General features: G+C 37.0%; 1 protein-coding gene across 3 annotated transcripts in view; it reads right to left on the reverse strand.

Annotated features, from left to right (window-relative positions):
- ATP8B4 (ATPase phospholipid transporting 8B4 (putative)) overlaps positions 1-12,143 on the reverse strand; it is a 236,439-nt gene that overhangs the window by 117,651 nt on the left and 106,645 nt on the right. For all 3 annotated transcript variants that reach the window (XM_054701418.1, XM_054701424.1, XM_054701414.1), the window contains exons 8-9: positions 5,149-5,219; positions 1,037-1,119 (exon numbers count right to left, since the gene is read on the reverse strand). In XM_054701418.1, the coding sequence (XP_054557393.1) occupies positions 1,037-1,119; positions 5,149-5,219 (154 nt within the window). The remainder of the gene's footprint in view (positions 1-1,036; positions 1,120-5,148; positions 5,220-12,143) is intronic.

The following is a 12,143-nucleotide window of genomic DNA, read 5'->3' on the forward strand; positions in this document are numbered from 1 at the left end:
ATGTAGTGTGCCACCAAACCCACAACAGAATGTGATGTGAGCAAGAATTCAGCTATCACTGTTTATGCCACTAAGATATCAAGGACGCGTGGTACTAAATCAATGTGTAGGCTATCAGTAAAAGTATCTACAAAAGGAGGTGAACTGGTAATTATATCACTTTCTGCTTTGTAACATTAAATAAAACAAAAATTGTGAATTTTTACTTCCTCGCAGATTGATAAAGGGAAGACAGATGATTCTGCCAGGAAAGAAATGAGTAATGATGAATTATATTTAGGTTGCCCTTTTAGGACTCCATAATTATTCTATGAGGTATTTTAAGCAAGTATTTTGATTCATGGACACAATTTACTTTTCTTGGATTCATGTAACAGTAAAATTTCATTGAAAAAAATTACTTAGTCGAAAATATGCAATTTGTTTTAAGCTAATCAAAATATTTTTGGGCCATTCAAAGTTTCCTGGCTGTGCTGCTGACTTCAATTTCAAACTAGAGAACTTTTTTCTATAAACATTTGTTTATAAACTGGAATATTCTTCCTGAACACTGCTATCTTTAAGACATTACACCAGGCACGATGCAAGATAGAGATATATAGGAGGCAGGACTATTTTCTCCATAATGTGTGCAGTCTACTGTTTGCTCTTTTGTTATGTAACCCAAGAATGAATGGATGGTTAAATCTAGAGCTAGAAGTAAGAATGACCTGTATTCATCCTCAGCAAGCCTGCACAAGGCTCCAGGGAGGCCAAGGTCAGGCAAGAGAAGTGTATTGTGGGACAAGAGGGAATGTAATTCAGAGAAGAGAAAACAGGGAAGAAATAAACAATGAACTGATAAAGCCCTTTTCTCCTTGGTAAACTTTTTCGTCTTGAGCGTGAGAAGAGATTACAGGCTTTGATGCCTGGAGAATTTTACGTCTTTCCACCAAATTAAAAGAAAAAAAATCCTTAAATTGGTTTTCAGATGGATTTAGTTTGCTGCATTATTTTTTGGTATAGAGATTTCTGTTTGTCTGTTTTAAATACTTACCATCAAACTTTGCGAGTCTGCTAATTTCTGCTCCGAGTTCTGAGGTAACTGATAGCGCATGACGGACTTTAAGATTCGTTTCCCTGTGAAATTAATTAACATGACATGTATTTTTATGCAGAACAGCCCAGCAACATCTTGCACAAAGCAATCAGGCGGGCGTAGCCCATGCAAAATCCAACACAAAACATTCAAGAAACTCCCTTTAAATGTCATTCGCACCTCTCACACTCTCTCAGGAAAGCAGGCGAGACTTTGCAGGCTCCTAGAGTTGGCGTTCAACCCACGACACATCTGTATAACAACACAGTAATCTGTTTTGTTATTTAAAAGAACAGAGAACATAATAAATATGGTTTCATTCGAACTTACTCAGACATCACGCATGAGTTAGAAAACACATTAGGAATGGCAACACAGATGCCAAATAAAGGAGGCCTTTATCACTCTAGAGTCTACTATCTACTTATGGGTTTTACTGGCAAAAGACAGTCATGGCTAATTTCACAGTAGCTGAAATTTAAGTGGAAAATGAAGGCAGCTTTCTTTTTCTTGGAGAATTAAGCCAAGAATCCCATGAGTCTAGAATGATACAACCAGAGAGGAAGTCAGTGGGTCATAGTGAACTGGTCATCTTCTTCCAGGCAGAAATACACATACATTGAACAGATGGCTCTCTGGCATTCATGAACTGGTAGCAATAAAGATTCAATGACCATCATTCCTGTCTTGCATTTAAGGGCTTACCACGCCTGTTTCTCATGCCTAATTATCTTTTACTGTTGTTGAAGAGAAAATGTCTTAGTTCAGAGTTCTTTCTTTTCTGAAAATTTTAGTAGTAAGTTCATTAAGTCAACAAGTATCATGGATACTTATCACATAATACTCATTGCTGCCCTGAGAAAATTATTGTCCTCTTGAGGGAAAAAAGTGATAGATGAAAAAAATATCAAATATCACTGTGTGGAAGTACATGCAGAACCAAGAAATAATTGAGTTTAGAGAAGCAAGATGCAGGCAGCCGAGAGAGCACTTGATCCAAACTTTCTGTAAATGAGTTTCACAACAATGTTAGGACAATATGAACCCAGCTCAGGAAATGTTCATTCCCATCTAGGTCAAATAGCTTTCAGCAGAAAACACTAAGATGGGTAAGATTGCTTTGTTAAAATTAATCTCATTGATTAGAATCTACCAGTTCCTAGGAGGCAGAAATCAGTAGGACTTCTGACAGTCAAGAAGAACTTCATAGCTGAAGCAGAAATTAAGCTGAACTTGATGGGTAAGCGTGAAAGCAGTGCTGTAGACACCAAAGGAACAATGTCCGTGTATTTAAATAAACTTTCCAATAATTGAACAGTCAATCACACTAACCAGGATAAACAGTTTACATTCATTCACTCTGCTCTGTATGCAATGTATGGTACAGTTTATCTTCTATCTTTTTAAGTTAAGTCTTTAGGATTCTCTCCAATATCTCACCTCCACCTTCAGATATGAAAACTATAGGGGAAAATAATCACAGAAATAACTTATTGATTACATAGAATCAAGACTCATAATTAATACTTTCATTGCCAGGTGTATTCTTATTTACCTCAGCATCTTGTTAATCTGCAAAATTATTTCAGCATAAAAAAAATACGGAAAAGATCCTTTGTGTCATTTGCTCAGTTTTCCCAAAAGCAACATCTTACAAAACCATGTACAATATCATATCATAGGCAGCATTCTGACATTGAAACAGTCAGATACAGAACATTTCCCAGCACCACAAGGATGACTCAGGTTGTCCCTTGTAGTCACACTCACTTTTCTGCCCCTGCTCCACCTCCACTCTATCTTTAATTCCTGGAAACCACTAATCTGTTCTCCATTTTCTTAATCTTGCCATTCAAAAAAATGTTAAAAAAACAGAATCATAATATGTGACCTTTGAAGATTGGCTTTTTTAAAATTCAACATAATTATCTGATGACTCACCCAGGCTCTTGCATGTATCAAATAGTTCATTCCTGTTTATTGCTCAGTAATGTTCCATGATACGGATGTACAATAGTTTATCAACCATTCACTTGTTGACAGTCATATAAGTTACAAAGAAAGCTGACCTAAGCATTTGTGTACTTACTTTTTATATAACCTCCCACTGGAGTAGGTTCAATGTTTAGGAATAAAATTGCTGGGTTATATGGTAGCTGTATGTTTAGTTTTTTAGAAACAGCCAAATTGTTTTCCAGAGTCACTGTAGCATTTTATATTCCCACCGCCAACTGTGTAACTGATCTTCCTTTTCCACATCCTTGAGAGCATTTGGACTTGTCACTATCTTTTATTTTAGTCATTCTGATAGGTATATAATGATATTTCATTGTGGTTTCAATTTTAATTTCCTTAATGATACTGAACCTCTTTTCATATGCTTATTTGCTGTCTAGAGCTATCCTCTGGTAAAATGGCTGCTCATGTCATTTTCTAATTTTCTAATTGAATTTTTTGTTTCACTGTCAAATTTTGAGGACTTTTTATATATTCAAGATACAAGTCTTTTCAGAGAGATGGCTTGCAAGTATTTTCTCCTCATTTGTAAGAGTTTCTTGCAAAGCAAATTTTTCTAATTTATGAAGTCCAACTTATCAAAGTTTTCCTTTATAGATGATGCTTCTTGTGTCAAGTCTTGATTAGCTCAATGTCTCAAAATTTTTCTCCTATGTTTTTCTCTAAAAGTATTATTATTTTATGCTTTACACCTGAATGCAATTTTCTTAATATTGATAGGACCATTATCTATTTCATATTGGGCTAGTTGTGATTGCTTCTCAACAAAGTGATCTATTTCATCTATGTTGCTAAATTTTTATGTATATAGTTGTTGCAGTACCTCCTTATTATCCTTCTGTCATCTCCAGGATCTATAGTCATATTCCCTGGTTCATTCATGATACTGCTAATATGTGTTTCTTTCCGTTTTTGGCAGTCTTCCTAATGCTTTGTTAATTTTATTAATTTATAAAGACCACCTCTTTGCTTCATTGACTTCATTGTTTCTCTGTTTTCAAGTTCATTGATTTCTGCTCTTCTCAATGTTATCTCCTTCCTTCTGCTTGCTTTGTATTTATTACACTATTTTCTGGGTCCTTGAGACAGAGTATTAGATTATTTATTTGAAATGTCTCTTTTCAAGTGTATAAATTGAGGTCTGTAAATTTCTCTCTCAACACTATTTTAGCTTATATTCAAACCAGGGGCAGGATCACAAAGACCAAACTTTAGAATTTGGGGACAAATTACTCAGTCTCTCTAATCATTGGTTGTCTTTTCTGTAAAATGGGACTTACATAGTCCCTATGTGAGGCTTAAATGATAAAATTCATTTAAACAACATGTATAGTATCTTTAAAGTGTAAGCATTCAGTAAATATTTTTATGCCAGACAGATAAATCAAACCCTCTAAAACAGAACTGTTCTGTGGTCTATACTAAATTCTAAATTAACATAAAAGTCAAGACTACCAAAAATTATCTATTATTCCTCTCTTTGCTATGAACAACTTGATTTGTCTCAGTTCCAGAAGATTGCCTTCTTTCCTGATGGATACTGCTCTTGTTTTCCTTAGTAAATCATTTGAAATTTGAAAGAAAAAGAGAGAGAGAGAAAGAGAGAGAGAAAGAGAGAGAGAGAGAGAGAGAAAGAGAAAGAGAAAGAGAAAGAGAAAGAGAAAGAGAAAGAGAAAGAGAAAGAGAAAGAGAAAGAGAAAGAGAGAGAAAGAAAGAAAGAAAGAAAGAAAGAAAGAAAGAAAAAGAAAGAAAGAAAGAAAGGCCTCTTAAAAAAAAAAAAAAACTCAGTAAAGAGTGCCTGTGTAAAACTGTTCACATATACATGGCTAACTCACTTTTTCTGAGAGAAAATAATTTCAGGAGAAAAGATAAGACTTTTCAAAATATCTGCTAAGTCATCAGCAAAGAGACTTTGCAATTTAGACTCCTATTTCTTCCAAGAAAATAAAGTGGAGCATAAGATGTAAAGTTCAAGCTAAGTCCTATTTCTAAAGTGATTACTCTTGAATAAATTAAAAGTCAATTCAACTAGTTATTGAACTTTAATAACTTACCCATCAAGCTCAGCAGTTTCAATATAACAGAGGCCGTGTGGCTCACTACTTGATAGGAGAAGAAGATCAGCCTGTTTTAAAAAGCATATTAAGAATACTTGAGAGGGGAAGATTGGTAAAAGCCTTCCTTGTTATATCACCCCTCTGCTACTGATAAGTCAGGAGGGCCTTTGGAAATAAGTGAAAGAGGTGAAATCCTGTTCCCCTGTCCACCATATCTCCTGAATCCAATGTTCCCTCTTCTTCCTTGTTCCTGTTGTGCACACCTTGTGGCCATCAAAACACAAGAAAAGGCAGGGGCTAGCACTAAAGTCAATAACTATGTCATTTATGACTTTACAAGAAATACATAAAATTCAATTTTCTTGTTGTGAGAATTATTGATGGAAAATATAAAATTTTCCTCAATAAATACCATAATACAAATATTTATATGCACACTAACATTACTGGTTAAAAGACGGGCAGGGAAAGGAGATGAGCAAAACACAGCAGTTAAAGAAGGGAGTAAGACAGAATACACAGCATGATGAAAGATAGGAGAAAACACTCTGATCAGTTAACATCTTTGACACAGAGAAATCGTTCTCTTTATCTACTTCAGCTTTGGAAATCACCTCTCATAATTCAGAATTGGTTTAAGCTTTTTCTGTTAGGAAACCATTTACTTTAAATTTCAGAATTTATACTAAAATAAGGGTTTCATGAAATTCTGGAGGACTTGACTATCTAAAGATCACTAAAATATTAGCAATTTATTTTGATTGATTAGCCTAACAATTTTCTAGGTATATCTGAATGTGTGATTGGCATTCCAAATTTGTACGATTTTCTTATCTTTATTTTTCAATATATCACAATTGTACCACAATACTAAAAGATAAAAGCTATCCAGCAAGAATATTTTACCCTACAAAATTATCATTCAATTATAATGGAGAAATTAAGGTTTCCAAAAAAAAAAAAAAAACCTAAAGTTGTTCACTACCACCAGACCTGCCCTCCAAGAAATGCTTTTGGAGTTCATCTACATGAAAGGAAAAAAAAAAAAAAAAAACCACAAAGCAAAGAAAACTTTGAGCAAGGTGGTAACAATGAATGCATAGCAATAAAACATAAACAAAACAAAACTATTATGAGACAACAACAAAATATCCTATCAATAGTCACCCTCAAAGTGAAAGGGTCTGAACTTGCCAATCAAAAGTCACAGAGTGGCTGGATGAATTAAAAAGTAAGAGGCATCTATATTATACATGCAAGAAATGCACATCAACCTGAAGACACAGACTCAGCGAAAGGCTGCAATAAGGTATTTCAAGAACTGCTATTTTCACACTTGATAAATTAGACTATCGACCAAAAAAAGTCATGAGACAAAGACAGACACTATATATTGATCAAGTGATCCATCCGACAAGCAGATATGTAAGTTATAAACATGTATGCATCCAACATATGCACCTAAATATATAAAACAATTATTAACAGACCTAAAGGGAGACACTGACAGCAACATAGAATAGTGGGGAATCTCTTATGTCGATAGAACAATCATCCAGACAAAAAATTAACAAAGCAATAATAGCCTTAAATGATGTAATTGGTCAGATTAAGCCCAGAATGACCCATCTTGAATTTATTTTTTTTTTAAGATTTTATTTATTTATACAAGAACTGGGCTGCAGGTCAGAGGCATGGGAGAGTAAGAGGATTCACCAGAGACAGAGTAGGGAACAGAATAGGCAGACTGACTGAAATGCACTGCTGAGGGGAGCAGCGGGCGAGGCAGGAGGCTGCAGACAGCTTCACAGTGCTGTGCTCAACCCACTGCGCCACTGGGGAGGCCCCCCCTTATCTTGAATTTAAAGAGGAAATAGATGTTTTTGAAAATTCACCTGTTCTTATTGCTCACATTTCAGTTTTTATGAATACGATAGCATCAATCATCATGCTTTTTGGTCTCTCCTCCCCTGACCTTAAAAGGATCATTTTAAATGAAATTCAGAATTCCCTAATTCTTATCCTCAGATTGTGTTGTGCTGTATATGTTAAGTGATTGTGTTATGAAGTATAAAGATACCTCTTTTTACTGTTACCTAGAGTTGCTCTCCCTCTATACTCTGCATAGTAAGAACAATCCACTGTTGCTGTTTATCATGCACTTACATATTTTTGGTCAACAAAGAGAGGAAAACTACACACAGTCGACTCAGAACTTGACCATAGTCCCCACCACTGGGCTCTCCTTTGAGCCAGTGACTTCACTTCCAAGAGATGGAAAGAGAGAACCACAAACCCCATAAGTTCTGGGCTAACCCTTCTTCATCTGCCTAACCCTGGGAACCTGAAATACCTATCACTGACCTTTCCAGCCTCTTCCTGTCTCCTCCATGTCACCTTTTCCTTTGATGTCCTCTGAATCTTCCTCTTGTTTTCCCATCCCCTGATTTCTATCCTGCCTCCTCTCATTCATCCTCTGCTCTCCCTGCCCCACCATTAAGCCTTGGTTTTCCCTTTTGCTAACTCCTCCCTTGGAAGCTTTTTAATTCACTACAGTCGAGGATGAAGCATAAAGAGGCAGGACCAGCAGGGGCATCCAGCAGAATAAGTGGCCAATCCACTTATCATCACACAGTCCCCTCCATGACCAGGTATATTTGGTAATAATTCTGAAAAGAACAGGCAAGGAAATTACAGTAAAAACCTATTAGTCCCTGGTTACCCTTTTATCAGAGATTCTGAAGAAGTAACTCATGAGTGGCCTTAGGACTCCACCAACCCCATGATTCTGTAAGTGGTCTTCTCAAGCTGATTCCCTCACTGGGTCTCAGGGGACCCACTTCGTAGTCAATCCAGAAACTGGGATTTGAGTTGTAGATTTTCATGATACCAATCATTAATATCTGTGAGAGCTTTACTATGTCTGACACTATCCTGAGATATTACATGCAATATTATATTTAATACTCACAAAATTCCTGTAGTGTCAGTCCTATTGTTATCTCCACTTAACAGATGAGCAAAGTGAAAGGCTCAGAGAGGTTCAGTAACTTGCTTGAGGCCACCTAATAAGTGGAGTTTCTGGCATCAGATCTAAGGCGTATACAGCCAGGAAAGCTAAAATGAGTAAAAACCTCTTTTTTCTCAAGAATTTTATAGTTTCATAAAAACATATAAAAACCAAAATGATATAGGAGTACGAGAAAGAGAGAGAAATAAAAGGAGAGAGAAATAAGGAGAGAGAGAAATAAAAGGAGACAAATAAAGAGAGAGAGAAATAAAGGAGAGAGAAATAAAGAGAGAGAAAGAGAGAAAACATAGGGTTGATGGCTGGGGAAGGATCTCACGGGAAGTTCAGGATGGAACAGATGGCAGAGACATTAGGGGGAGTAAAGAACAAAGAAGGGACAGAGTGATTAACAGAACTCACAGGTGGGCCAGATAAACAGAGACAGCCAGAAGCATCTTCCTCTCACCCCATTTGTACTGTCCTCTGTCAGCTATTGGCACCTTTATCCCCACACTCTGCCCAGAGAGACTCAACTGAGTTCTCCATGACACAGTGTTTTCCATCACCAATGCCCTTGCCCCCGCCTTCCACTAGCAACAAAAAGCCCAAGCCATTGCTTCATGGAAACCTGAAACAAACACTCCAGTCAGATGAAACTCGAACAGAATCCACTGAACGTGTGTGAGTCACAAAAGGCAGGGACAGTGTTATCAGGCATAATGTTTGTTGAACTAAAAAGTCAGTTAAACAAAATCTCAAGTCATGATAACACCTCAAAACTGTATGATTATTTCAGGGTTTCTAAAACACTTTTGCAGAATTGTGTTACTTTGTTCTCTCCAGTGTCCCTGAGGCGGTGATATTTCCCATTGTGTGGCTAGGAAAGCTGGGAAGGTTGTCTCTGGTCCTACAACAGTAGATGAGATAACCAATGAGAAGTCCACAACCTTCACAAAGGTTGCTGAGAGCTTTAGCACATCTAATTGAAGAACCAAGGTTCTGAGAGATTCAAAGCCATATTCGTGGCCATATGGAGCTTAAGGGCAGAGCTGAACTAGAATTCTGATGCCAAAATGTGTATCTTTCCTGGGCTGGCTACAAAAGCAATGGAATACAGCTATGAGAGACAGAAAGTATTTTGCTTTGTTTTCTTGAGTTTTGTTTTGCTTTGTTAGTGTTCACAAAATCAAAACTACAATGATGAAAGAATATTGGGATATTGTTTCCATAATGGTTCAAAAGATAAATTTGTCGAATTAATTGGAACATCATACCTGGATCTTCCTTTATTTTTTAAGTCATTCTCCCACAAGGAGTTCTTTAACTTCTTTATCCTTTACAATATTGTCTTTTCTTTTTTTAGCCCAAAAATGAAAATGCCAAACATCTCATGCTAAAGTCTGATACAAAAGTATAATACATGTAATACAAAAGTATTTTCCAATAGCATACTTTGGAAAAATGTTTGATAGGGACAAGAATCATTATGAGTTCCCCAAAATGAAAATGTTTAAGACTATAGGTAATATTTTTATTTAAAATTTAAATTTCAGATCCTACAAATGTAAGTTGAGTATCTACTAATAAATACTGTAATTACTTTTGTATTTTATAGTTTAATTAATTTGAGAAGAATAAGGAAAGATATTGAAAAAGGAGATTAGTGGAGGAGAATAATAATAGATTTCAGTGCACTCACTTGCAGGCAAAAAATCCTTGACCATATATTTCACTCCCACAAATTAGTAACTGCTTATAAACAGAACATTGGCCAGCAACTGTTTATTAATGTAGGAAATAATGAGTCATTCCTCTACACGTTAGCAAGAAGCTTCTTCAGTATAATTCAGGCAAACGTCAAACAAAAATCTTTGTCTTTCTACTCTATCACATTTTTAAGAGGGTTCTTTTTTAATACCAGCTACAGTGAAATAAGTAACTTATTTGAAACTTTAAAAACTTAAAATAACAGGGAAGAATTAGAACACAAAATGATCTCCCTAAAAAAGTGAGGGGGAGCTGGTAAGAACCAGATGAGACACATGGATGGATCACAACAGTGCCAAAGCCTCTAGTCAGGACTGGTGTTTAGGCCAAATTCATCAATCTAGCTCTTTAATTTCTTAAGATGAAATTTCTAATTCCTGAAACAGAAGAATGCCTTTATTTTAAAACAAAACTTTTACTATTGTAAGCATTTAAAGCATGAATATTTTTTTGTGGCAGGAGTTGGGGGAGCACTTATTCCAATACCTAAACAACTATATTCATGCAATGTTTAAATATGCTCCTATTCAATGGGGGATTACTTCTGCCACCTCATCAGTAAAAAAAAAAAAGAAATACACAACAACACTATTGTCAATTGAAAGAGGAAGGTTTGCCTGGCTCCCCAGCATCTGTCAGTATTAGGAATTCTGCAGTAAGTTTTTCTAACATTTGACTCGCTTCTTCTAATGCAAATTAATCTCACTGTGGCAATTGAATCATACTCTGCATTTTCCCCCTAGTTTGGAAATAAAATTAGGGGCACTGAAAATTCAGCCCCAAATTGTTTTAGAATTAAAAAAAAAAGTGAGGGGCAGCGGGAGTTCTGTATCTGGAGAACAAAGGTAACTTTTTTTTTAAAAGATTTATTTATTTAAGCATACAAGAGCTGGGGTGCAGGCGAGAGATGGGGGTGGGGAAGGGGTGAGAGGATTCACCAGAGACAGAGTGGGGAAGAGAACAGGCAGACTGATTGAAATATACTGCTGAGGGGAGCAGCAGAGGGACTAGACAGGAGATGTCTGCCTCGCCATGCCCAGGTTGTGGATTGCTTCATAGTGCGTTGCTTTAACCCCCTGCACCACCAGGGAGGCCCAGAAAGGTAACTTTTGAACATATGAGAGGGATCAGAGGGAGGGGGGGAGGAGCACACTGAGGTGATGGTGCACGGGTGCATTGGTGAAGGACACTCTACAGGGATTACACCTGAGGGGGTGGGGGGAAGCAAATATTGTTTAAAAATGAACAAAGATGTAAAAAAGAAAAGAAGAAAAAAAAAACTTTTGAACATATGAGCTAATTGGCAGTCAGGTGATCCCCTTTCCTTGCTTAAATAAGTCCACGTAAATCAAGCTAGAAATTCTAAATATGGACAGACAGAGGTCATACATCAAAATTGCATGCAATATTCCCCAGTTGCTTTACTTCCAGCATCCAAGCCTATAACTCCTATCTGTGAAAGCCCAGGCTCAAGGCAATCGACGTGACTTTTCTAGTAGAATCAAGAGCCCCATATGGCAGTAGCTGGAGGCTGCATGTGGGGGTTCCTATGGAGCCAGAAGGCCTTGGTTTAACTCCTGACTCTCCTATTAGCAAGTTGATCTCACTATGCTTCTGTTTTATCATCTGTAAGATGGAATAACAATAGTATATAGTCTACTCTCATGTGAGCTAATATGAGGATAAAATGAGCGAGTTATATAAAGAGACTAATATGATCTGGCCTGTAGCATGCATTCAATAAAGACTAGCTATTGCAAGTCAGCAGTCAGTAGAGATAAGCTACCATCTTTATTACTGGTAAATCTGTTGGAGGCTAGGCTTTAGGCCCATGGGTCAAATGGGCTTGTTGTTAAGCTCTAAACTACAAGGACATTGCCACCATCCTCACCAGGAAGCTTTGCCCTTATAAAACTGGTGGCATCAAGGAGGAGGGCAGAATGTACTCTCTAGAAACAGGTAGAGCCCAGAGAGAAAGAGTGAAGGAGGCTTGGGATCTTGTACACCACTCCTTCCCTACAAATTCAGCCATCAGAGAAGTCACTTCTGGGAGACGGGAGCAGGTAAGGGGTTGCAGGACTCTCAAGAATGTTATCTGGGGCTGTCCCTCCAAGTGAAAATGTAAAGAATTGGACCTAGAAAGCATAGAGAGTAAACATTCCCACTCCATCACATAGCCACAATTCAAAGGCTGCATCTGTGCCATCCAACGGTG

This window comes from Talpa occidentalis, unplaced genomic scaffold (assembly GCF_014898055.3).
Source record: "Talpa occidentalis isolate TD23 unplaced genomic scaffold, MPIMG_talOcc4v2.1 talOcc4.11, whole genome shotgun sequence".
Lineage (NCBI taxonomy): Eukaryota > Metazoa > Chordata > Mammalia > Eulipotyphla > Talpidae > Talpa > Talpa occidentalis.